The sequence below is a fragment of the Helicoverpa armigera genome, chromosome 26 (assembly GCF_030705265.1).
Source record: "Helicoverpa armigera isolate CAAS_96S chromosome 26, ASM3070526v1, whole genome shotgun sequence".
Classification (NCBI taxonomy): Eukaryota; Metazoa; Arthropoda; class Insecta; order Lepidoptera; family Noctuidae; genus Helicoverpa; species Helicoverpa armigera.
Window position 1 is genome coordinate 2,334,945 of NC_087145.1, and position 27,649 is coordinate 2,362,593.

The window sequence follows — 27,649 nt, forward strand, 5'->3', positions numbered from 1 at the left end:
ATCTGATTAAATCTGCTGAACGGATTTTCATATGGTTATCACCAATAGAATTCACGAGCGAGTGATGCAGAGGAATGGGGATCTTTATGAATACTTAAAAGTTTAAAAAGACGACAAATGAAAGATATTGTCTTTGAAACAATCCATTCATCATGACTGAACATAATGTTACTTGAGAGATCACGACACACAAAGTAGCTTGGAAGAAGAAGTCTATCTGTGCCGACCCAAAATAAATATTAGGATGAGGGCAAGAGGATGACCATCCCACTAATGGATAAGTATATATACAATTTATATCCGTACAATCCGGAAATGAGTCGCCAGTTTATAAATAAAAATAACTCGCTAAAGTTGCTACGCGCAAAAAACTAAATAAAGTGAACATTTTTCCTGTAGTATTTTTAGAACGCAGCTAAAAATAATTTTAATTCCTCAAAGATTTTATATAATATTTAAATCTCATAAAAGTATTTTGACGTTCAATGAACCGAAAATTCCGAGACTAAAATAATAATTAACAGGCAAAAAATGTAAGCAGAAAGTTTTGATCAAAGTGAAATTCCTGATATCAGTTCTAAGAAACGCTGAACCACTTCACGAACTACGAAATTATTATTTTTTAGATAGGCAATATATCGAGAAAGGCAATAAGATACTTTTTATAAGTGTGCGTGTTATAGTTTCCTGGTAACGAAGGAAAAACCGCGGTTACGCCTAGTGTTAAAAGATTAATCCCCATTCTATGAGAGAAACCGTGATTACATAGCAAAAATATTGTTTTCACGATGACCTGTGACGCCCTTTATTTAATCTACAAAAACAATAGTCATTCTTATTTATACCGTAATATAACGTAAAGGCTGTCTCCCATGAACTAGGTGGTTAGCCTGATATCAGAAAAAAAATCCTTCGCCAATAACAGAATATTTAAATTCTATTACAGGTATGTATTTTGCACTATCTAAAATGACAGCATGTTTTTGTATATATCGACATTTAACCGCCCATCTCCCTATTAAAAACCGCTTAATATCAACAGCTTAATACCTCAAATACATCATATAAATGCTAATATTTGGCCATAGCCCATAATCCGGCATTCTCCACTAAGCTCGCATGAACCGCAGACATTCTTTTAATTCTTAACACGTCCGCACGGCATAAGACGTCGATTTTACTGGGGATTTGTCCTTCTGAAGATTATTTCCCCCCCACCACGAGGGGGGATGAATCGAATTGGTTACGTCATAGCGCCGGTAAAGTGGGGCCTTAGATTCAACGAGGCACTTCGGTCAATCAGTGTTATAGTGTGTTTTTAGGTATATTTTGGAGCGGTTCTGCTATTTTTGCGGAGTTATGGAGCTGTGGAGATCTACTTGAATTTTTAAGCCCTTGTTATGATACGCAGGGGTTTTTTTCCTACTTAGAGGTTTACGTAACAGCCATGTAAGTGCAAACATTTTGAATTTTATAAACCCTGTACCAATGGAGGATAGATATTTAAATAAATAAGTTAATTTGTAAAAATATCGTTGGTGTACCTTATTATTAAATATTCATTTAGTTTAGTTATGAAACAAGGAATAATTGAAGTTGGTACTAAAAACCTTAAAAATATAGGTACTATAAACGATATATATGTATATGCGTCTCGAGGAAACTACATGCAGCCGGAGTATACCTAAATGGAAATTCCTAGTTAAATGGGTTATGTAATACTATAATATTTTCTTCAAATCGGTCCAGTAGCTGAGATTACCACGTTTACAAACAAATAAAAACTCTTCAAGCTTTATAACAAAAGAGTATACATAGGTATAAAGTACAGATTCATCAATATATTCTCGCTAATCTAGAGGCCCTAACAAAGGGGAAATACGAAGGTTTTCTTAATTAAGTCGTCGAACTGAAATGTCTATGTTATTAGCATTGTGCGACTGATAACTTTGCCCCTACATTTATCTTATGTGTCGTTATCAACTGGCGAAGGAAATCTATATGGAAATGTGTTTTGATATAATGATAATAATATGTTTACCTTGAGGAAATATTACGGTATTTGTATGTCTAACTAACTATCTCTTCATATAAGGGATAAGATTCCAGCTTTTAATATAAATGATAAGATTGTAAAGAACGAAAAAAATGATTGTTTGGTACCCTATAAGCTCCGAAACTAATGAGCCGATTTAAAAAATCACTTTTTGAAAGCATCAATATCCCCGGGTGACATATTGAAAGTAACAAAAAACTACTGAACCGATTAACGTGTAATTTATAATACAAATAGTCTAAAGGTTACGTAATACAGGCTACATTTAACCTAGTTACAGAAAGTGGTTCTCCTTCGTCAAAGGCGTAACCCGGGAAAAGCTAGTAATTATACAAAAAAAAGAAACTTCTGCCGACTAATAAAATCTCTACTTGAGTCTTACCCTTCCTTATTTCGAAAAACTTTTCAAAACTCGTTGTGTAACTGTTGAAACTTCGCTAAGAAATTTTACATTGAGAAAACAGATTTTCAACGTATTACCATATTGATTTGATTTGATTTGCAAACTCGGATTTTTCTTGAGAGCTGGCTCGGATTTGAATCTAGACTGTAAAATGTAGATTTTCTGAGAAATCTAAGATCATCCTTTGCTATCTTAGTTGCGTTTGTAAGAAATTTTGAAATGCACTTTGGACTACTACCTACTATGTATAAATGTATATGTACCTTTACTAACTATGTATATAGGTATCTTAAAATACTAGTAGGATTCTAAATCACTCAAACACAACCAAATGATATTTTAATGTTCAATAACATTTTATTGACCGAACATGCCTAATGTCATTCCAAGAATATAGTATTATAAGTTTTTAAAACAAGGTCGTTTTAGAGGGTCGTACTTTTCCATCCATACATCAATATAGCTGCTTTAGGATATGTAGTCACATGCACGCTTCCTCAGAGAGAGTCAGCAAATCCATGTGGGGGCCTACCACGACCAAAGCCTGCCGGGGCTGCAGGATCGTTCGAAAGAGTTACCGCGGCCCTGGTACACATAGGGGTAAAGAAGGAACATGATGGGTTTTAGTCAGTAAGAGTCTGACATTCCCTCACGCTACGCCCACAGCGCGATGGGTCGTTTGCTTATTAAAAAAAAGGTTGATGAGACGGTAAAAGGAAAGTCTACGTTCTATTTTTTTAAGAGCAAAAGTCATTTAGTCAAAGCAGGTTGAAAATCAGGACTTTGACTATCTGAAGGTCAACAAAAGACAGCCCCCAAAACGCCCTTCACTACTTTTTATTTGTTTTGGCTGGGAAGAAGAAGTGGTGAAACAAACTCCTTAAGCAAGATATTCATACGAGTTAAGCGAACGTCTAGCCAATATCTACATAAACGCCCTTGCAAAACGCGTGCACGCGTGTAACACGCTCGTTTGAAACAGCACTTACAAGGACAGGCGACACCGATCGACCTAATTACACAATCGACATTGACATAGCATAACGCTACTCGATTGCTAGTAGAATCGATTTAGTTCTACTATAATTACGTCGATAGTGAAGTACTTTCTTCTGGAAAAACTACATAAACGCTTTGGAAAAATTGTATGTGGTTGGGTGTTAATATCCCTCATTATATTAAAAACTTTTACTCAAACTACATATATGTACTACTTACTTCTTTTAAGCTGTGCCCTATAGGGTCCATATTGTCACTAATCTAAATTTACCACCCGTTATAACATATGGAATGCTAATAAAGAATTGAGTATTGAGTATGTTGACTGCATATATTGGGGTTGAGTTCCAATCTAACTCTAGTACTGAATACAATTGAGTACTAGTGTTCTACATGGAGCGACTGCCTATCTGACCTCCTCAACCCAGTTACCCGGGCAACCCAATACCCCTAGGTAAGACTGGTTGTCAGACTTACTGGCTCCTGACTACCTGTAACGACTGCCAAGGATGTTAAATGACAGCCGATTTTCAAACAAACTAATGACCGGATTATGATAAAACTTGACAATAACATATCAAAAATGTTATTTTAGCTACATCTACTGTTTTACGAGTTATAAGGTTCATAAATTGAAGTTATACAAATTAAAGTTCTCGAACATACTAAGTAGTTTTAAATGATGCGTAGAAAACAAATTAGTTGTCAATACTTAACCTACTACAAAACTGCGTAGTATTGTGGTATCAACAATAAAAATCGATTGACCTTGTTCGAATAAACTCGAATGTATAGAAACTCTCTTCTGTACTTTTTCTATGTATTTAACGTTTATTAATTTTATTGTTTTGGGTCTAAAAAACATGTAAAAACAGACAAATAAGAGATTAGACCATTTCATAATTTTGGTACAAAACGCCAAAATAGTTTGAAACATGATCAACACCCTTCAAATCTAGAAAAAAAACCCAAGCTTATCTTTGTAAAATTATATCATTCATCATATATTTCATCATCTGCCTAGCCTTTTCCCAACTATGTTCTGAACTGAACTCGCTATGACATTATGGACACCCATCCACGGACCGACCTCGTCAAGCGTCGCTTAACCTTCAATACTTCAATGCACGTACATAGTTAACTAAATCTAAGGTTAGGGAACTAAACCCTCTTTAAATGTAGCAAAGAATATCCGAAAAAGGTGTTTTTAAACGTCGTAATGTGTTAACTGTATCCGTATCGGATACCGTTGTAATTAACGTCAAAAATCCGCGCTACCTACTAAATAACATTCCTAGTTTGTTCCATTAAGAGTTCAAGCACACTGCAAACTTTTAGTCGGCCGATAGTTTGTTTGGGCTCATAAATCAGTATGAAGATAGGTAGTAAGGACATTACAAAGATCAGGTATTTAACCGGTATTAGACCGACTGAAAACTTTGATTAGATTCAAAATTTTATTATTAACATACTTATATTAGCTTCACTTGGAACTTACATACTATGTAAGAAAATCCTTTAATCTTAATTTGACACTTCATGACATGATATATTGACATGATGACAATACATGGCTAGTTAAGAAACGTCATTACAAATCCAATATGGCGGCTTCCCCAAAATGGCGGACGTGTTAAAAGCGTGTTATTTAGTTTTTTTTTAACTATTATTTATTTATTTTTTGATATCTATCGCGCCAATTGTCGGCCGACTATTTATTCTGCAGTGTGCGGTTACACTAAACTAGTGAAGTAGTTTCGCCTGGAAAATAAACTTAATAGCTGTTTACGGAAAGTGTTTTAATGAAAATATAGACTCCCCGGAATTTAGAAGTTAGTTGAAACATTTGTCTGTGTTAGTGGTTCTAGTTTAGGTTTAAAAGGCTACTAGATAGTTAGTACTACTAGCTTTAGCCTGTGGTTTTACTCACCTCTCAAACTAATGACTTCGCGCACCCGGATAAAAAAAGGAAAATGGCACATACTTTGCCATTATCCTTTTTATTTAATGTGATTACGTACGAAACGCCCAATATATTGTCCGTCAGAATTATATAATACAGTATTTTTTTAAAATAAGGAGTACATAATATTTATCCAATTGTCAATATCTGTTTTCTTTTACCATGTGTGACCGTACATAAAAATAAATACTTAGGTAAATGATTGTGGCTGGATTCGCATCAAAAGTGCAATGGATGTGGATCAAACTCATGACCTTTCGATCGTCAGTCTAACGATTTATCTATTGGGCTATTGCCTCTTAATGAAAACAATATCTTATACTAAAAATGGTATCTTAAAATCTAATGAGAAAAAAAAATATCTAAGAAAAATGTTTACCTCTATGCGTTTTTCTATCCTCTATCGTGCCATGAAGCTGATGCCAAGTACCTGGAAATAAATAAATAAGAAAGTTAGCTTCGTATAGAAGGTAAAGTCGCGGTCATTAAGTAAATGTTGAGCCATTTCCAAATTGTATTTTGCGCTGGCAACCTTTTTTTTTGCGCTGGCAACCCCGGTGATAAGTCGTGAAAAAACGGCTCGCCGTAGTATTATTTCTAAAAAAATATATTATAGTAATAATCTAGCCTAAAACTCATTTATTATTGTGAAATATTATAAACAAGTGTTGCTTATAGTGTAACTCATGTGTTTTTGTCGTAAATTTTGAAAATACGAAGAAAACATTACTCGGTGAACCAGCTGTCAAACGGACGGATTTGAAATCATCAAATAAACTGGGGAGTATTGTGTTTACTTGTATTATATTACTGTGTTTCTGTGTTTGTACACTAAACAATACATAATACACTGCTCATTGTTATGAGCAACGTCCATACACACACATCGGCTCAGTTACTGTCTCCTTCTGCTTGACAATATTGTGGAAGCAGAATCGACGACGTTAACGTTCGCCCCAGACACACATTCACTTCAAAACCTACTACACAAAGCTACTTTTCTCATACTTTTTATATTAACCTAATTTCAAACTCAATTAAGTAATCTATTGTTTACATTTCTGTCCCTATTATTTAATATTCTTGAACTAAATTGCCTAGTCAGTTTTTCTATATTGGTTTATAAGTAACTTATTATCTTTAATCATAATAGTATAGTGATACATATCTATAATTCTCAATAATCTGTTAAACTTCCTATTTGTTTTTAAAACACCCTAGCCTATTAATTGTATATTTTTTCTTTCTGTTTGTTGTAATTGTAAACTATTTTCTTTTTAATCATTTCCAATCTTCATTGCACTTATTACCCCCTGATTTTGTCCTAAAAAACATAGTTTTCAGCCACTTAGCTGTATACTTTCACATTTCAGATTAAATTGAGAAAGTATTAACAAAATGACGACCCGCAGAGCCACAGCTATCAAAGACTTAGAGGACAAGCTGAGGGCCACCCTGAAAGATCTGGATACTTCCAAAAAACTATGCGTCCAGCTGCTGCAGGAGAGGGAAGACAGCGAGGTGGAAGTTAAGAACGTTGTTGACAAAAACACTGTCTTGAAAAATGACCTGGCTGAGCTGCATATCCAGCACATGGACCTCCTCGACCAACATAACCATCTACAGCAAACAGTGTCATCATTACACGAATGCAGTGAAACACATCATCTTACATTGAGGCGTATTACTGATCTTGAGCTCGAGTTATGTGAGGCCTACAAGACTATATCCTTGTACGAGTCTGCCAAAGCTAGGGATCAGACATCCGAGACCCTCAACCTATTCACTGAGTTGGTAGGAAGCTCCACAGCAGCGTGCAGCTCGGCTGAAATTATAGATCTGACTGGGGATGTTACCATAATGCAATGTCCATTGGCTTTAAGTAAAAATAAACTCAAGAAATACATTAAATGTAAAAAAATTATCAGGAAGTACCGTACAGTAAGGAAACAGAATAAGGTAAACAACTGTATGCACCTTAGGAGAGAACGTGTGAATCTAGTACAGCAGTTAAATACTTGTTCCCTTGAACTTGAACAATGCAGAGCTACCTATGACCTGGACATCCAACAACTACATGACCAACTAACCGTGAAAGAAAAATTGCTTTCATACATCTTCAGTAAATATGAGGATTGTCAAAAGGAACTAAGTGCCCGCTTGCAACAGGCCGGTGAGCTAGTGGACCTGGTGAAGTATAGTGCTGAGAAGTATGAGGCATTGGCCAATAATCTTTCCTGCAACTGTACACAACCTGAAGCAGTGCCTGAACCCCGGCTTGCAGCTAATCTGCCTGAACCCCCTCAGTCTGTTGAGGGTTCCTGTAACATCAAGCGATTTAACTCAATTTTATTCACGGACAGGTTTGGTAAAGGTATAGGCTCCTACATTCAACACTCACTCTCTCAATCACACATTGTAACTAGTCACTGTTACCCTGATTTACATTTCAATTATATAATAAAAAACATAATTAATACTCAATTCGATGTTGACTCCACATTAATTCTTTTAATAGGTGATAGTCTTGATTTAATGAAATCTGACATTGCAAATGGTATCAATGCCTTACTAAAACTAGATCTGAAGAATATTATACTTTGTGCATTACCTTATTCAGATTGCTCTTCAGACGAACAAAATAAGTATGTTCATAGTTTGAACAATTTCATGTACACTCTGACATGTTGTCATAGCGACAAATTATTGTTTTTTGACACTAACAAGTTTGTTAGTGATTTTTATTTGACAAGGGAATGTATGTATTTTCCTAATAAATATAAAGATCTGATTGCTTCTTTGTTAGCATATAATATTAACAGTGTCATAGTTAACAATATGACAAAACCTAGGATAAGCGACGAATCAGTATTGTCTAGTTTACCTAACAATACGGTGATTGAATGTTTAAACTAGCTCCTGAGACAATAGAAAAGCATTGTAGTAACCTTATACTCTTTCATCAGAACATAAACCGCTTTTCTGGCAAAATTTTAGATATTGAATTATTAATTGATAAATATTCTATTGATATAATATGTCTTTGTGAGACATGGTTAAAACCTGATAAAATGTCATTTAATGTAAATAATTTTGTGGTTGCCAGTGTGTTTAACAGAGTTTCAGCTGAGGGTGGAGGTACAATAATTTTATCTAAGAGTAATTTAAAATTTAAAAATAGATTAGACATTACCTCTGGCTCTGTTGATCGCGTCTGCGAAGTAGCATGTGCAGAGATAGAAAGCCATGTAATAGTATGCGTTTATAGACCACCAGCATCAAATTTTTCTTTATTTCTCGTTCATATGGAGGATATTCTCTCAAAAGTTATTAAAAGTAATAAATTAGTCTATATTTGTGGTGATTTTAACACAGATCTTCTCACTGAATCATCTGATAAATGTAACCTTTTAGCGTTATTTAATTCATTTAATCTTAATTATTTATTTAATGATCCCACTAGAATTACGGCTACTTCTAGTACCTGTATTGATAATATATTTACAAATAACAGTAATATCGAATATTCTTCCTTAATATCTGGTGTACGGTCGGACCACAAAGGTCAGCTTGTTAGTTTTAAAACTAATAAAATAAATTCATTAAATAAGATAATTACTTTTAGACCATTGAACAAAAAAACTTTGCAAACATTTCAAGATAATACTTCTGATAAATTAAATTCTATTAACATGGACTGTAAAGAACCAAATAAACTATTTAAATATTTATTTAATACACTCTGCCAGGAACTTAATAAGTCATGTCCGAAAAAAACTATTAAAATCACTCAGAAATTTAAATTCAGTGAATGGTCTACTAAAGGGATTAGGATAAGCAGGGATGTCCTATATAACTTGTACCACGAAAGGTCATTGACTTCTGATCCAACTTTTCATGACTATGTAAGGAACTACTCGAAGATATTTAAAAGGGTATGTATTTTGGCTAAGTCGAAATCAATTAGTAATAAAATAGCCAAATCAGACAATAAAATTAAAACAGTCTGGAATATTATAAATGTTGAAACCGGCCAAACTAAAATGCGGGATGCTGACCCGCGGTTAGTTATTGATAATGCTGTTATCTCAGATAAGGTAGAGGTTGCCAATGCTTTTGACACCTTTTTTTCAAACATTCCCGTAGAGGTTACCAAGTCCCTTAATTCATCTTCAATATTAGCTGAGACGTTACTTCGACAGAACTTCAGTAGAAATATACCTGACTTCCAATTTAAATATGTCTCTGATTACACGATCAAAAGAGCATTCAAGTCTTTAAATCTAAAAAAGACTGAGGACTTATGGGGCTTTTCTGTCACAGTCATTAATTCCATTATTGAGAGTGTTGCCCCAATACTTAGTGAAATTTTTAACCTTTGCATTGACAACGGTATCTTCCCTGACTTGATGAAACTCAGCAAAATTGTTCCTATCTTTAAATCAGGCTGTAAGAAGAACCCTTCCAACTACAGACCTATTTCAATCCTTCCAGCCTTTAGCAAAATCTTCGAAAGGATCATGCTCGATCAGATGTTAAGACATTTTAATTTAAACAACATATTTCATGACCGTCAGTACGGCTTTACAAAGGGTAGGTCTACCACTGACGCAAGTGCAAGATTGATCACCCAAATCTTAAACGCCTGGGAAGATTCGCGGGATGCTGTGGGCATTTTCTGCGACCTTTCTAAGGCGTTCGATTGTGTTGACCATGACACTCTCATTTGTAAGCTGAACCACTACGGAATTCGTGGTAAAGCTCTCGCGCTCGTCCTTTCTTATCTGTCAAATAGACAGCAAGTAGTGGACGTAAGTGGCTCAACTTCATCTGGGTCATTAGTAAAAATGGGCGTGCCGCAGGGCTCAATTTTAGGTCCCTTTTTATTCTTAGCTTACATAAATGATCTCCCGTATATGATGTCTGTGATCTCTGATATTATTTTATTTGCTGATGACACTTCCCTTGTCTTCAAAATTAACAGAAAGGAATCTAGTCCTATAGACGTAAACGATAGCTTGGTTACTCTGAGCAAGTGGTTTGCCGCGAATAACTTGCTTCTTAATTCTTCCAAAACGAAATGCATTAAATTCTCTTTACCTAATGTAACACCAGTAGGGCTCAATATCGTTCTGGACGATAATAAACTAGATGTTATTAGTCAAACCGTCTTCCTGGGCATCACCATTGACTCTAAATTGCAATGGGGTGCCCACATCTCAGCACTGTCAAAGAGGCTGAGTTCCGCAGCTTATGCAGTCAGAAAAATAAGACAGATTACTGACGTTGCTACTGCTAGGCTCGTGTATTTCGCTTACTTCCATTGCATTATGTCCTATGGCATTTTACTTTGGGGGGCAGCGGCTGACGTAAACTCAATCTTCGTTCTCCAGAAAAGGGCAGTTCGTGCAATTTATGGCCTCGGCCCTCGCGAGTCATTAAGAGAATTATTTAAAGAAATTGACATACTGACACTACCTTCTCTTTATATACTAGAAAATATAATGTTCGTACGGAAAAACTTAAATCAATTTAGTGTTAAAAGTGATATACATTCCATTAATACAAGAAACAAACACAAGCTAGTAGTACCGAGATTCAGATTAACGAAATCGAATAAATCGTTTTTAGGGAATTGTGTCCGTTTTTACAACAAGCTGCCTAAGTGTGTAACCGATCTCACGGATATAAAATTTAAGAACACTTTAAAATCCACCCTAATTAAAAAAGCTTATTATAAAATTCAAGACTTTGTTGACGATAAAGATATTATATGGCGATAACTCATCTCTCCATGTGTGGCTTCCCTGGCAATTAAACGACTTTTTCTTCTCCCTTTGCATTGTATAGATTTACAGTTTAACTTTCTTGCATTGTATAATTCTGTGAGCTTACTATTGTTATGTAATAGACTGTTTGTACTGTGACCATATTACTTTTTAAAAAGAGTGTCTATGGAGTTTCTTGCCGGTTCTTCTCCATGAGACCAACTTTTTGGAACCGTGCAACTAATGTGACGTTTCATAGGTGCCTGCAAAGGCCTATGTGAAATAAAAAGATTTTGATTTTGATTTTGATTTTTGATTTTTGTATTGTTTACTTAATACATACGACGAGATTACATGGTTGTAAATAAGATTAACAATTGGAATAAAAATCCTTACTAGTATTCTAGATTAGCTTATTAATATTCTAGATCCGAAAATAAATCTATCTGTCGTGTTATCACGCTAAAACTACTGAACCGATTTTTATTTTTGGTACAAAGATATCCTAGGAGCCTGAGTCAGAATATAGCATACGTTTTACCCAGATGCGGGTAAAATTTCCCTCAGGACAACGTACTAGAACCACCATATTAACTTAAAATGATACGATATGATAAATTCTTAAATTATGGATTCAAAAACCAGGCTACTAAAACAAAAGAAAAACTCAAAGATTAATAATCCCATACCTTTATAGTAACTCAAAGCCCTACCTTCGTTTGTTCAGTACTTAGCCGCGACCTGAAGACCTATCGTGTGTACAAAGCCTATTTGCTCTGAAAAGTTATTGTTTTCAAGTAATATGGGGTCATATCTGACCTTATTTATGATGTACACGCGAGGTGTGTTAGTATTAAATTTGGGGTAATAAGAGTGCCTTTAATGGGAGTTTTGGTAGTTAAAGTTTTGAGTTTTGAGGATGTTTTTATGGAGAGAGTTCGCATGGAGCTCTCTGAGTAATAACAGCAACAATCGGGTGGGCCGATCGTTTGTTCAAAAAACGCAAATTTTGTCGGTCCGCTGATGACAAGTTGTCAGAAACCAAAAAATCTGACAACCCATTTTAGAAAGGCTAACCATAGGGTTGCCTGGTAACTGGTTTGAGGAGGTCAAATAAGCAGACGCTCCATGTTATACACTGGTCCACAGCTTTAGATTAAAAACCGACCCAAGTATGGCAGGGACAAGGCTAGACAGACGATTCTAGAAAATTTTAACCGAAACAATACGTAACTGCGTAACTGCGGAGTCCTAAATAAAATTAATTTAATCATCACCGCCATTAGTACAACATAATTAACTGAAACACGTGACTAACACATGAAATAAGCTTCACCTCAATAAGTTATCAAAGTGTTACAATTAACAATAGCCATACGTAATCAATTTATTGTGTCAACGAAATGTAGTCGAAAATGATCATTATTTTAGCTGAAAACCGTTCACTGTGAGAATTAATATAAATTCAGATGGATGTACAGGTGCACAGGTGCACATTTTATGTATACCTAGTTAGTGCACACAGGTGCACTAACTAGGTATACATAAAATCCTAGTCTAAAATATTGATGTATGCACTTTTTAAAGTGGTTAGTTCACTCCCAAGACAGCTCAAAAACGGAGAGGCTCTCAATTCAGATGTTTTTCATACTACAGTAAATACAATCGGATTAATAACAATAATCATCTAAAATTGTTGAAGATCGAAATAATAGTCAGTGTTAAAAAAATATTATTGAGACTTCCCGTACAATAAAATACAAGTTCTTTCCGAACAATATTAAGACCTACAAAAATACATACAAAAATTTTCCTACAATCAAACAAGAACATTTTATTTCTTTCCCGTCCTGGCACGTAGATCCAAGAATGTCTAATGCTAGAGGTAGATAAGTATGTTTAGTTCTACCTAGACTGGGCTAGGAGACAATTCTGCAGACGTAGAAACAAATGAAACGTACATAGGCCGGGGCCCGCTTGAGCGCTCTCCAAGTCACGCTAGTGTTGTGAAGATGGTCGATAGTTTTTGTCGATAGAATTAAAATTTTGATGTGATTTTTTTAGGTTTAACAGAACATAAAATTAACGTCGAGAAAAGATTATCTGGCTGTATTAATAATCTATACAAGTATAGTGAAATAGAAATATTTTTTGGTTCGTTTGTTGTACGGGTCTGAAAGTAATGAACCGATTTGAAAAACTACTTATTTTACTATTTTAAAGCCACACTCTTCACGAGTAACATATAGGCCATATTAAGGTTATTTTTTTTAAACAATATTTCTCGCTTTTATTTATTTAACACAAGGTGTTTGTGAAAAGCAATGGAATAATTATCACAATAATTACTTACACGTGATTCGCTTATCACGAGTAAGATAATTCCTATTAAGTTTGTTATTAGCTCCCAGAAGTAATTATCATTCATTACATTTAGATTAATATTTACCGTATCCTCATTAGACGAAAAATGGAAAAGACTAGTAATAATGTCATATTAGCTTCTTATTCTTTTACGAATATGTACAAATTATATACACCTACTAACTAAAATTAAATTAATTGAAATAATGTTATTTCTACTATAAGTTTTGATATAAAAAATAAAAGCTGAAGATTTGAATTTTCCACAAAAAATAAAGCATGTAAAGTAAAGGTTAGTACAATTTCTAATAACTATGCAAGAGTCAGTGTAACTTAACAAGTTTACGTAACATAAAGGGAACCGTAGTCAAATTCCGTGAACTAAGCTGTCATGTTTAACTGAACTTCACTAGATTTTCTTTAACTTTAGCAAGATTGTTTCAAGCAAGCTTTAGCAAGAACATTCAAACGTTCTTGAAACCGAAAGTAAATAGTAGTTAACTACTGAACATTGGTGATAATTGTTTCACGGAAAACAGTACAATTTAACTCCATTGTAAGTAGACATTTACCTACACTATTTTATCGACGAAATGTTTAATTTAATGTATTTAATAGGACGTTTAAGATCATTAAAAGGGGAAATTCAGTATCATGTGGAAAAAACTAATCGCTAACTACAAAAAACAGAAATTTTTGCAACCATTAAAGTTTGGTATTACGCACATTTTCCTCTTGAAAAAACAATTCTTCTTATGAATTAGGCAAGGCTCTTATAAATTATTCACAGCATCCCCGAATCAGTGTTATAGCTGGGAAGAAGAAACATTAACGAAAATATACAAAATTATCGACACTTCCCATCCCTAACAGCAACAAACGCATACATACAACTACAAACGCATCTTGCACTCACACACACACAGAACACAGACGCGCGCTCCCTAATCTTGTAGCTTGAGATATTTGTAGCACGCGGCGTCGCTTGCGATAGTAAGTATGTAGGTAGGTACTTTGTTTATCTTCACACTGTTTTGTATTATATGCATATGGAATTTGTAAGTTTGCTTAGTAGATAGACTTCAAGGGGGTCTGTGCATCTTCGAAGCATCTCTGTGTCAATGAGCATGACAAATGCGGGGCTAAGATTGTTCAAAATAGATATACTATGATGCATGTCCTAGAATGCATAGAGCTACTTAAGTATGTTTTGGTGAGTAAAAGTCCCACTCCACCTTCAGCCCATGATTAAAATATACCAATATTCGACTTGCCGACAAAAAGGGTAAAATGATAAGCTAAGTGTAAAAATAAAAAACATGGCAATATTTGACTTTTCCTAATACATAGTCATATTATGATTATCATAGTATGAGGACTGCTAATGACTGACAAAGAATCTTAAGGTTAGGTAATAACATCGATCAAAAGTTAATTATTTCAGTGGAAGAGTGTATATTTGTTCCAAAAACCCATAAACCTAGATCTTTCTTCTCCTTTTACATAATATGCCTTAATATAATATATTAAAGTCTCTGATACCCTAGGTACCACGCCATCCTTACTGAAATAGACGAAATTTTAAAAAATACATACATCCGAATTGAAAACTTATTCATTTTGTGAAGTCGGTAAAAAAACTTTAAATATTATTATTGGTGATTCAGTTCGGTCGGACATTAAAATTACACTTTTGTATAATATGCGAAACGTTGATAAATAAATTATTGAAAGATCCAAGAGCTTAATATTCAGTTGAATTTTAAATAAACTGGCAGTCGGTTAACCGATGGTAATCAGTCAATTCTTAACAGTATTTAAAATTAACTTTTGCATAAGTTATGTTGTGATTATTTTTAACTACATTTGTTTATGTTGGTTAACCTGTAATTAACGACTGTGTAATAACAGAAATTGTACTCTAAGCTTAATCTACACAGAAGCTGTTGGTAAACCCTTTAATAAATAAATAAATAAACTATATAGGTATATACAATATTTAATTTACTATGTAATATAATAAACGTCACACTTTGTAATTATGTATTTTTGTCACTCTTTCTCGCAAAAACCACTGAAAGAATTTTGATGAAAGGTAGCATTAACATAGCTTATGTATCAGAATAATATTATAAGCTACTTTTTATCCATATGTCGAATACAACTAAGACGCTTCGTCTTCCAAATTAAGGGTACATTTTCCTCCTAAACAAAGCTAAATATTGTTTAAGAAGCCGACAACACAGGAAAAGCCATTCATTTTAACTCCGAAAAACAAGTTTCGAAAAGTGATCCATATAATCTTTCTAACTACTAAATTGTTTGAAGGAAAATTCCTGAAACTAACCTTGGTTTTCTTTGAAACTGAGCAGCCATATTGTTTACAGTGGATAATGTTTGTATAGGTAGTTACATATTTATATAATAAAACTGAAGTGTGTGAAGAGTTTGTATGTTTTTTTGTTTGAATGCGCTTGTCTCAGGAACCACCAATCCGATTGGAATAATTATTTCAGTTATAAGTGGCCCATTTATTCAGGAAGGCTTTAGGTAACTTTCTATCCAGGTGTGTAAAGTAGTTCCTTTGAGAAATGGGAAAAAACGCAGTCAAAAGCTAGCACTTAAATAAAATAAAGCCGATGTTTTTTTTAATGCGCTTATCTCAGGAACTACTGGTCCGATTTGAAAAACTCTTTCTGTATTAGATAGCTTATTTTTCGAGTAAGATTGTAAGCAATTTTTTATCGCTTTAAATAAAGTACTTTCTACAGGATGCGACTGAAACCACCGGCGGTAGCTAGTATATAGCTAACCACGAGTTTATTGAGATTTGTGTCACCGATACATCAATGTTGCCAGAACTATGTTTTGAGAACAAATAGGCGGTGTTGCCATTGTGGTTTCGATGTGTATTTATGAGTGGCTAGTATTAATGCTCATATTTGGTTTGTGTTAAATGCTTTTCGTTTAGATTAATGCGAGTTTTATAATTAACAGAAACCTTTAGCACCAATAGAAAAAGATAATACTATTCTGATGTATAAGTTATTTTACTGACGAGTTTTATTAAAATCCGTTCAACCGTTTGAGTGTGAAGAGGTTACAAACATTCAGAAAAACAAAACTATTGTCTTTATAATATTAGTGTGAAGTCTTATGTAATAAATAAGAAAGGGACTCTGATTGTTTGTTTGTCCACCTTTTACAACAAAGGTACTGAAGCGATTTTAACGATTTTTTCACACAGATAACCTAGAGATGAAGGAAGTAACGTAAAGAGAGTAAAACAGCGAAGAGTAGCTAATAATTTCATAAACCATTTCATATGTACTAAAAAAGTACTAAAACACCTTTATATACCTAATATGGAACAAGCAAATCAACATCAATTCTCTCTGACATGAATTTTGACGTCACAACACGTCGACCCGTAACTCAGCAATGATCATCAAATAACGTCATGTCTATTTCCTTTTGGGAAATAGAGGAAGCTTTGAAGCTGGATCGACAGTCAAATTCAGATAAAATATTGTTGAAATACTGTTTCACTGGATGGTGGATAAATATGTGCTAAGGATCGAATACTGCAGACTAAACAGTTGGCTGATAGTTGACCCAATGGTTAGCAATTGTTTTATTTTAAGACATTTGATTCGGGCTAAATTTTACCGGCTATATACCTGATCCTTGAAAGGTATTTATAAAAAAGGTAGTTCATAGCTATGTAACTCTTACTCGGGTTGAATGACCGATCAAAAGTTAGCTTAGCACCACCTCGATAAGCTGTGAGTATAACACGATAGGCTACTGTCTCGTCTCTGTAATTTGAATATCTATGACAGTCGTTACGTGTCATATAATCAGTTAATCTAGAAAGTCTGACAACCAGTCACAATCGGGTTGTTCGGATTGAGTGGTATAGATAGGCAGTAACTTCATGTTAACACTGGTACTTTACTGCACTGACTTGTTCGATTTCCACTTAAATTTTTCAGGATAGAAGTCGACCTAGCCTTTTCTAAACTTTGTCGTTGTCGGTGTCCAGTCTAACCTGATACAGAAGAAAATCAGTGTTTAACATGCATGGACTGCCAATATGACCTCCTCAACCCATTTAGACAAAACCAAGTAGACATAATAATAATTATCTATATTCTTTTCTAAATAGAATTCACTATAGCTACGAAAAACAAACACGATATAGAAAGCTAATAAGTTAACGATGTTACATTAGGGTAGATACACACTAGCATGTCTGCGCATCAATCATTTCTGACGGCGGCACTAGTCATCGCTATAGTGTGTATTGTCTTTTATTATTATTATTACTAGCTAGAAGTATGTAGTTTATTTACCTTTGGCCTTCGGTATATTGGATTTAGGACGTATGGTTACTTTCGATCCTACCTACATATCATGAAACAAATTCAAAAATCAACAAACACTAAATGAATTTCCTCATCTGTCTAGCCTTTTCCCAGCTATGTTGGATTCGGCTTCTAGTCTTAGGGGATGCAGCTAAGTACTAGTGTTGACATGTAGCAACTTCCTATCTGACCTCCTCAAACCCGTTACCCGAGCAACCCTTGATATGACTGGTTACTTGGAAGCACTTAATGTATGTGACAACCCATAATTTTACGTGTTTTTAATATGGACGAACTTTATGGCATAGATAGATGGTCACCCATCCACAGAAACCGCCTTCAATAAACTATAAATAGCCAATTTTGGTAGTTTAAGCTTTATATAAAGTGTACGCGAATTAAATACAAGTCAATTAATAATATTTAATAATGGTAGTTGTTACTTGGCCCTGCTTACTATCTTCCATTATCACTTTAAAATCATTGTACCACAAAAATTCTCTAATTAATGATATCGCTGTTTTACTAAAAATAATTTCTACCATCAAAAAGCTTGCCGATAAAAGAAAACAGCGTTAAAAAGCCGATCATATTTCAAAGATCATTAGTCAGAAGCCAAGCTTTGTTTTACCTATTAATTTATTTTCGATAACAACGTGATTTTTTTCTTGTATATTAATATAAATAATCTTATCTTCTTATTATTTTTATAGGGAAAAGATTGTTAGCTATCGGCACGAATCTTGAGCTCTGACCTACATCTGCGCAGAAGTGATTTATTAGCAAAGAACCAATCCCGAGTGACGGCTATGACGCGATGCCCTGCGGGCCAATCACCGCTTTAGCCCGCCCCCGCGCCTCACTTCATACCACAAGAGGGACCCAATAAATTACTTCTGCGCAGATGAAGGTCAGAGCTCAAAATTCGTGCCGATAACTATTTGTATTTTTGTCTCAATATTTTATGAGCACACTACCAGCATGCCCGATCATGCCTGATGCCTGAGCGTTGAATTGTCTGCACTATTAAATCCATCTCCATATTGGCTTTTGAGCCCAACCAAAGTATCGGCCGACCAAAAGTTGCAGTTTGCGGGGATTCTAAATGCAAATGAGACACAACTAAGTAATAAACGTAAATTCATTGTAATGGTTTAGATAGGGAATTTAAAAAATATGTTCTATGTATGTTCAGAAAACAGAAAAAAGAATCTCTTTAGAAAATCATGGGCCACGTATGAGGCTTAACTTAGTATGTATTATATTTTACGATACAGTCTTCAAGTAATAGGCTTCGTTTCGCTCATTAGTAATCGAAATGTATTTCTTTTTACTTATTTCATGGTAATGTTGTTCTAGAAAATGTATTACCTGTCAAAGATATAATTAAATTCTTTTTGCTTTGTATTCTTTACTTATTTAATCTTATTTACTCTTAATATATGTAGGGGTAATATGGGTATATAGGACAGTCTAACGAATATAAAGGTGGAAATATTAACATTTTCACCAGATATTCCGCAATACTAGCTCAACTTATTTTGGGACTAGACTAAGTTGTGATCTTGTAAAATTTAAAAAAGCATTGTATCGTTTCGATAATATAAAATAAAATAAAATAATGTCGGGACATCTTTTCACACACGGTTGGTTAGCCCCATGGTAAGTTATTAATTAACTTGTGTTATGGGTGCTAACACAACTGATAAACTACATATAGCTACACATATACATGTTTATAAATACATATTGTAACACCCAAACCACAGCCAACAAGCATGCTCATCACACAAATGTCGACCGAACCGGGAATCGAACCCGGGACCTCAGATTCGGCAGTCCGGCTTGGTGACTATTGCGCCATAGAGTCCAGAGCCATGTGTCAAAAAAAGTGATCTTATAAGGGTTCCGTTTTTTCCTTTTGAGGTGCGGAACCCTAATGTCAAAATAGTGCATATGTGTTAAAACTAGACGTACTTAATTATTAACCTTTTTAACGTCTTCCAAAAAATACTGTTTTATGTACTTTTATTTCACCTTGTATCTGACTACAAAGATATACACATCAAAAAAATAGTTTCCTTCCATAGTTTTTACGGATACGCACAAATTTTTTGGTTCAATGGCTCCGAGTGGAGCGATGTGACTCGTTCTGACATTCGTAAGAAACATGTTTCTTGTTATTTTGTACGTAAAGAGATGTAGGTAACTGTCAGTAAGGCGTACAGACCACGGAGGAAGGGAAGATAGTGGAGATGCCATAAGGAAAGTAGGTCAGGCTTCTTGTAGGTCAAGTAATGTACGGTAGGCCTGATCAGTTACTAGAACTAACGAGGCGGATTTTTTGTCAAATCAAAACCAATGTGTCAAAGATTGGTATTGATTGATTGGTATTTTTATTTGGAAAATAATTAGCAGGTTCTATAGAAGGCTCGTATTGTTCCTCGTCCCCACTCGCTTTTTGGCGCGCTACTTACACATTGCACATTTTGCGTTATGACATCTCCACTAGTCATTTTGTTCTCAGTGGTTTAGGCAGACTTCGGTTTGAAGTATATACGAATATGTATTTATTTGTAAGAGAAAAATAAGTGGGACACGACAGATAAAGAGTTCCATGTGGAATATTAAAAAAAATGGAGACAGAAAAAGATAACATTTTAAAAGTAAAAAAGTCAAGTCTAGCAATATCTTCAAAGGCGAATACAGAAGCGGTACACCAACGAGAAATAGCGGGGTCTTATTATTTTTAAGTTCTTAAATGTTAGCTTTTTGATTCCAAACTGAGGTTTTTAAATCAATATTTAATTTTTAACAATTTTTTTTTTTTTTTACAGTGAGTATAGTTTTAGACTTGCATTTTTATAATGTCAATAAGTATAGGCTTAATTTTTAAAATTTTCAATTTATTTACAGCGCGAGTTTCTCTTTCTATCTGCTTAACCGACCACAAAATAAAGGTACAATGCGTTAAAAATCCATCGTAATATTGACCGGCTATTTCCGAGTTTACGCACCCCACACTGGGGGTCGTAACAAAACTTTTATTGCTTATAGGGTCATTAAACCTAGCCTCTAATTACTTCTACCTTACATTTGGAGCAAAGAAATTATATTAAAATTGGTACTTACTCTTTTGCCTTTACACGTTTCTCTTAGTAATTTGTAATTTAATAAACGGTTAAATGGTACTGTAGTTGTGTTTTTTTTTATTTATAGCTTAGAGGGTTTCTAATGATGAGAAAAGTTGAGGTGACTTTCTTTCTAGAGGGTCCCTTTTTAAACTGAAGTAAAGGGTGTTCTAAGGATGAGAATTCACCACAAAAATGTGTGTGCGTGCCGCATACTGGTGGAAAATTCACCTTAAGGTCGTAATACCAGCCTGACTATACACACAAACACTATAATATCAGTATATTTCTATTGAAATTCCATTTAGAATATATTACACTTATATCTTTCGCTAAATCTACACAGTTGACGAAGATATGAGAAAATCCGACTATAAAGTCGACGTGCTACGGCGTAGCACTTATCATAGAACTATTGAGCTATGCGCTACGAATCTGATATGCTACGCGTGCTACGCCACTGTTTACCATTTATTTAAAAGGCTCACGTATATGCATTCGATTTTCATATTGAAATGAAAAGAGCTCGTAGCTTAGTCAAAGCTACGAGGATCGTTCGATCATAAAGTTAAGCAACGCTTGGCGCGGTCGGTCTTTAGATGGGTGACCATTTTGACATAACGAGTGCCTTCGTGTTTCCGAAAGTAAGAGATAAACTGTAGGTTCCGGCTGTTATTTGAACATCTTTGGCAGTCGTTACGGGTAGTCAGAAGCCAGTAAGTTTGACAACCAGTCTTACCTAAGGGTATTGGGTTGCCCGGGTAACTGGGTTGAAGAGGTCAGATAGGCAGTCGCTTCTCGTACTAGTACTCAGCTGCATCCGGTTAGACTGGAAGCCGACCACGACATAGTTGGGAAAAGGATGAGACCGATATCATCCTCCGAGCCTTTTTTCCCATAAAGGCTAGACCGATAATGATTTAAAAAACTCACGTATTTGCCTTCAGCTTTCATTTTCAAATGCAAAGGAATAAACAATGAAAATTTATAGCACATTTATCTAAAATCTATAAAGTTCACGTTGCATCTAGATCTTATTCAGGTTTCTAGTCACGAAAAGTTTTGAACATACAATTTCGAAGTTAGTTTGAACGCATAGGTCGTTCGGTGCATAACCTTTTGAAAATAACAGCCGTTTTGAAGGTCAAAACGTAAGACAAAATTTGAATAAAGTCACTAGCCGTATTCCCGCGGTTTCACCCGCGTGGGAAGTACTACCCGTACCGGGATAAAATATCCCCTATATTACTCGGGAAGAGTGTAGCTTTCCAACAGTTAAAGAATTTTTCAAATGTGTTCAGTAGTTCCGGGTCCGTAAAGGTACAAACAAAAATCATTTTTTTTTCTTATTTATTGGTATTGATAGATAACTTGCAATGCGAGATTGACCAGTCACTGTTCAGTCAAATAAAAAAATACAACATGTCTATAAAAATTAAAAAATAATTGCTTCCCGCTCACTTCTCACCCCACCCCCTATTAGATCAGCCGTCGTATTTCCCCTGGGCCCCTCAGGGACCCAGGGACCCAGGCCCCGACGACACAAATATACAAATACTTCGATATATCTATCCGTCTTTATCGCCCATAACTCCTAAATGTCTTATCGGTTTTAAGTCTAGATTTTAAATCGAGTTCAGTAACCTTTTAGTCTAATCGATGATTGGTTAAAGTAGATTTTAAAACCGATTTAAGATACTACGGTTTATTTATTTAGTCAGATTATGTACACAGCAGTAAATTATTAAATATAACTCTTTACTTTTATGTCCTTTCTGTTATTTTTCTAATATTATAATTACGAAATCAGCTATGTCTGTCCATCGTGCAATAACTCTAATACTATTGAATCAAATTAAAGGTAAGATAGTCTAGAACTTGAGAAAAGAAACAGGCAAATTTTTACCCAGTTGCGGTAAGTAGTATTCTTGTTATGAATTGTGAAAACACAACTTCACTTCCATACGAGTTAGCTTATACATATTTGCAAAAGCAAACTTGTGAAAAATCAAAGTTATTTATACTAACAAATTAATATTCCCAAAGACACTTAATTAGTTTCAACAAAAACAACAACAATAACAAAACACATGCCACTTCACAATTTACAAATTACAACAAACCAGTGAACGCGAAAATAATTACTAATCTCACAAGTACCTCATTAAGTAAATTATTACAAAAAAAAGGTTCCCGTTTATAAACGCGAGTCTGTAACATAATATCTTGGACAAAACCAGACATTGGACTAATTACGGACCCCGGGGCAACCCTTTGAGCGCCGCAGTAATTTTCAAAAACCGGTCAAGTGCAAGTTAATCTCGCGTACAATGGGTTCCGTACTAAAATCACATTTATTTTGTTGTATGGGTGCTGAAACCGAAACACGGGTGGAGGACTTTTTAAACCTACTTTCTAAGTAAATTAAAAATGTATTATTGTCAGCTGTCATATTTATAAACTATGTACATACTACTCATGTAATTTTCACAAATTAATTGAAAAGTGAACCAACATCCGCAAAAAGTAAATTTTATTTCTAGAAATTCGCACCTAATTGCGTACACAACACACGTTACAGAAACATCCTCAAATATTTATTTTATTACAGTTTTTAGTATTTTTTGTTAAAGTAGCAACATAAAAACATTTTCTGTGAAAAAATCAACCGTCTAGCTATCACTGTTCATAAGATACAGCTCGATGATAGACGGACGGACGAACAGCGAAGTCTCACTAAGAGTCCTGTGTCACCCTTTCAGTACGGAACCCTAAAAACGTAATAATGTTTTAACATCTGAAAAATAATGTATTACTTTGTAGGCGTTGAGCAAATTGGTGTTTGTTTAAACATATCGCGGGTTTATGTGCCCTTTTGGCTTCTTAAATTGACCCTTTGTGTAGGGAAATGTTCGCAGATAATTAGATTATTCTATAATTTGTGTATTATACCTTATTTTTGGGGAACTGGTCACTTTGAGTACAGTTGATCATTTTAAAAGTACCTGTATACTGCAAACTACCCGTTACCCAGGCAATCCCTTGGTTAGACAGGTGTCAGACTTACTGGCTTCTGAATATCCGTAACGACTGTCAAAGATGTTTCATAACAGCCGGGACGTACAGCTTAACGTGTCATCCGAAAAACAGTCTCCGGTGTCCAAGATATAGGTACTTAGAACGTTGGCATTTGCCTGAAATAGAACTCACAGTCATACTCGGGAGGTTGGTTCTTTACCCACTAGGCCACCACGATTTTAGACGACAACAGAAGAGTGATAGTATATGTATAAATTAACCGGTACCTCTAGTAAGCTTCAGAGTATGTTATGTAACGGCCAAAGGCCTGTATTTTACTGCGAGGCCCGACACACCGGTTTTACGACTTAATAAATTTTGCAAACTTTGACGAGTAGCTGTATGCGTTGCAGAGAATTTACGAAATCAGCCATTTTGTAAATCGCGTAGTTATGATGAGACAAAACGAAAAAAATGAAAGTTCACATTTTTTGTACATACATATTTTAAAGTTATGTTAATTGAAATTAGTCTAAAAATTACGCGAAACAAAAATAAAGTTCAGTGGAAATTAACATAATATAAGGCAAACAGAAATAATGCTCTATCCGAATATTTTTGTTATCCTTGTTCGAGTAAATTGTTGGACTTAGTGAGCGGCAAAATTATTCCGCTATTATAAAATCTGGCAAAGCATAATTATTATTTGCAGAAATTCTATTTTGTGTACATTCAGTCTAATAAAGTTTCCGCTTCCGTTGAATACTAAACAGACGATTTTATTAAATTAATTATGATTTCATTTGGATATAAACACGGCTTTATTTGCTGTGTTGAATTTACATGAAACGCTAATTACGGTTTTCCTTATTCTCAATTAATTTATTCTGAAAACTGTTGATTGCGAATTAACCTTTTTTGTTATTTTAGATTTTATTAGCAAAAACTTTTATCTAGTCATAATTTTAGTACCTAGTTGTTGTTAAGTTTAATTCACCATTGTATTTTTACTCTCTAGAGTATTTTTAATTATCTAATTTTAAAAGTAGAAATCAGATTCCTAGAATTTATCTGTATTTTCCCCGAATAGAAAATGGTTCACCACTAACTAACTATAATGTTTCCTAATTAATATGAAAACTTATATACGCACATTCTTCCTAAAACATAAAAAGAAAGATAAGAGATATTCCAAATACCCGATTATCCCTACCATAAAAATAAATAGGTGCGGTAATTTCAACAAATGTCCGATTTCGACAAACAACGGCAGCATATGTTGAACGCACATTCAGAAACTCTTACTAACATGTATTATGTATAGGTTAGATTATAGGTATGTTCTTCGAAGCACGGAGAACAAAATGACGAGCGGAGATGTCATAACGGACCGGGGCTGCGGGATTATTCGAAAGAGTAACAGCCCTGGTACATAAAGGGCTAAAAAAGGTACATGGTGCATCTTAGTCATTAAGAGTCTGAGCATAAGGGAGTATGCTGCGCCCACAGGAGGAGGGAGGGGTCGTCTGATGATTTTCCACCAAAAAAAAGTAGATGTCATAAGGGAAAATCTCCTAAAAAATAAGAGTGGCCAAAATGCGGGTGTTCTGGGGACGAGTAACGTTACTAGCTATGCTTAGCCTCCGCCTTATTTCGAAGCCGCATTTTATTAAAAATCTTTGACAAAAATGTAACGCGAACGCGTCGTTACTTTACACGTAAATGAGAGATTTTGTCACGTCCACCGTACGTTATTTGACCTACAAGAAGGCGCCTGACCTACCTGCTTTATGACATCTCCGCTCATTCCTTCATCCGTCGTTAAATTATATGTTCTCGGAGTGAAGATACATGGATCATAAGTCAAAAATGAGGGTACGAAGAATCGAGGGAGAATAGACGTGTGCCAGTTTATGACCTTTGCATGATATTAGTTTCTACGGTAGATTAAAGTTTTATAGTGCTTTGATTTTTTGGTTGACTTTTTAGAAAGGGTGTTATTTGTGAGATGACCTCATTCTGTATAGTAAGCATGAAGAATAGTAGTCTGAAATATGATCTCTGAATGATATTGGAATTAATGACTTAATTTTTATATGATGTCTAATAGGAATACTAAACAAGAACGTAACTCAAACTATCTGTCAAGTTTTCACTCCAAAACTGCTGAATCGACTAAATTAAAATTCGGTATACTGATGATATGACGTAGATTACTTTTTATCCTAGTACATAAAGTAGTTCCTTCCGAAAGTATTCCAAGTAATTTTCAGCCACAACAAGATTTAATTTCTAATCGTTTACAACCCGCCTCTATCTTTTCACAATAATTGCTAAACTCATTACCGTCGCCATGTTTTAAAACAAAAACAAATACATTTTTAACATCAAACAACGAAGTCACGTCTCTAGAGCTTCATTCGTAACATTAATATACTGAAATGTATACAAAAATCAACTTTATTTCAAAGACTTTAAAGTCTAAATTCGTATGGCATTAATATTATGAGTAAATTCGTTTACAGCAACCTTTCATTGCAAAGGGGTTTTATTGAAAACATTGTAGTAATTTGTGCTTGTATAGAGTTTTTAGTTAAAAATATAGTTTTGAGTTTAATTTTATGGATAGTGTGTTTAAGCCTCCTTCGTTTAAAAAGGTTGCTAATGTGTAAAGTCATTAAATTAATTAATTTGGTTTTAAAATGGAGCCTGAAAGTCTGACAACCAGTCTTACCAAGGGGTAGGTATTAGGTTGCCCGGGTAACTGGGTAGAGAAGGTCAGATAGGCAGTTGCTCCTTGTAAAACACTGGTACTCGCCTGCTCGCGGTTAGACTGGAAGCTAGACCCAACATAGTTGGGAAGAATCTAGGAAGATGATGATTTACGAAACAACTACTATTGAAACAACAGAATCATGCATCATGACACAATACTGTGCTTTCTATAACGTAGTGAAATAATAATAGTTCTTTACGATTTTCCTGACCAAACGCGAAAAGAATTTCTTTAATAATAAATAGTTAAATATCCTATTAAACTCTAATTTACAACACTAGACAAAAAGTGCCTTCTAAAAAATCACAGATTACCTTTTTCAAAATCCTGAAACGGTTACTCCTATTATAGCAGGCTACTACCTTAAATGGGTCCCGAAGGCCTAAGAGGGCCTAGCTTGCGTAATCCAGACAACTTGATATATAGCCTTAGGAAAACGTTTTGAAGAAAATATTAAGAAAATTGTTATTTCCACAATGTGAAAGTATATTGGACTCATGGCTACATAACAGGGTAGATTGATCATGAGGTTTAGCAATGCTTGGTGCAGTCAGTCCGTGGTTGGATGACCATCTCGACAACTTTACGAAGGTGGTGAAACAGAATAGACTTCGGTTGGCTTTTGTTTTCGATTACTGAAAGTTTTTCAAATATATATTACTAGCTGTTCCCCGCCGTGCCACAGAGGAAAATTCTATCTGCACCCAGATAAAAAGTAGCCTCCTTTCTCATTCTCTTTGGACTATAACGTGTACCAAATTTCATTTTAATCTGTTCAATACTGTTGGCATGAAAACCGGACAA

The 27,649-nt window shown here is 34.7% G+C and overlaps 1 protein-coding gene across 1 annotated transcript in view; it reads right to left on the bottom strand.

Moving 5' to 3' along the window:
- LOC110383024 (uncharacterized) overlaps window positions 1-27,649 on the bottom strand; it is a 223,631-nt gene that overhangs the window by 140,683 nt on the left and 55,299 nt on the right. Inside the window, exon 3 of the mRNA XM_064041726.1 lies at window positions 5,801-5,851. Within this exon, the coding sequence (XP_063897796.1) occupies window positions 5,801-5,851 (51 nt within the window). The remainder of the gene's footprint in view (window positions 1-5,800; window positions 5,852-27,649) is intronic.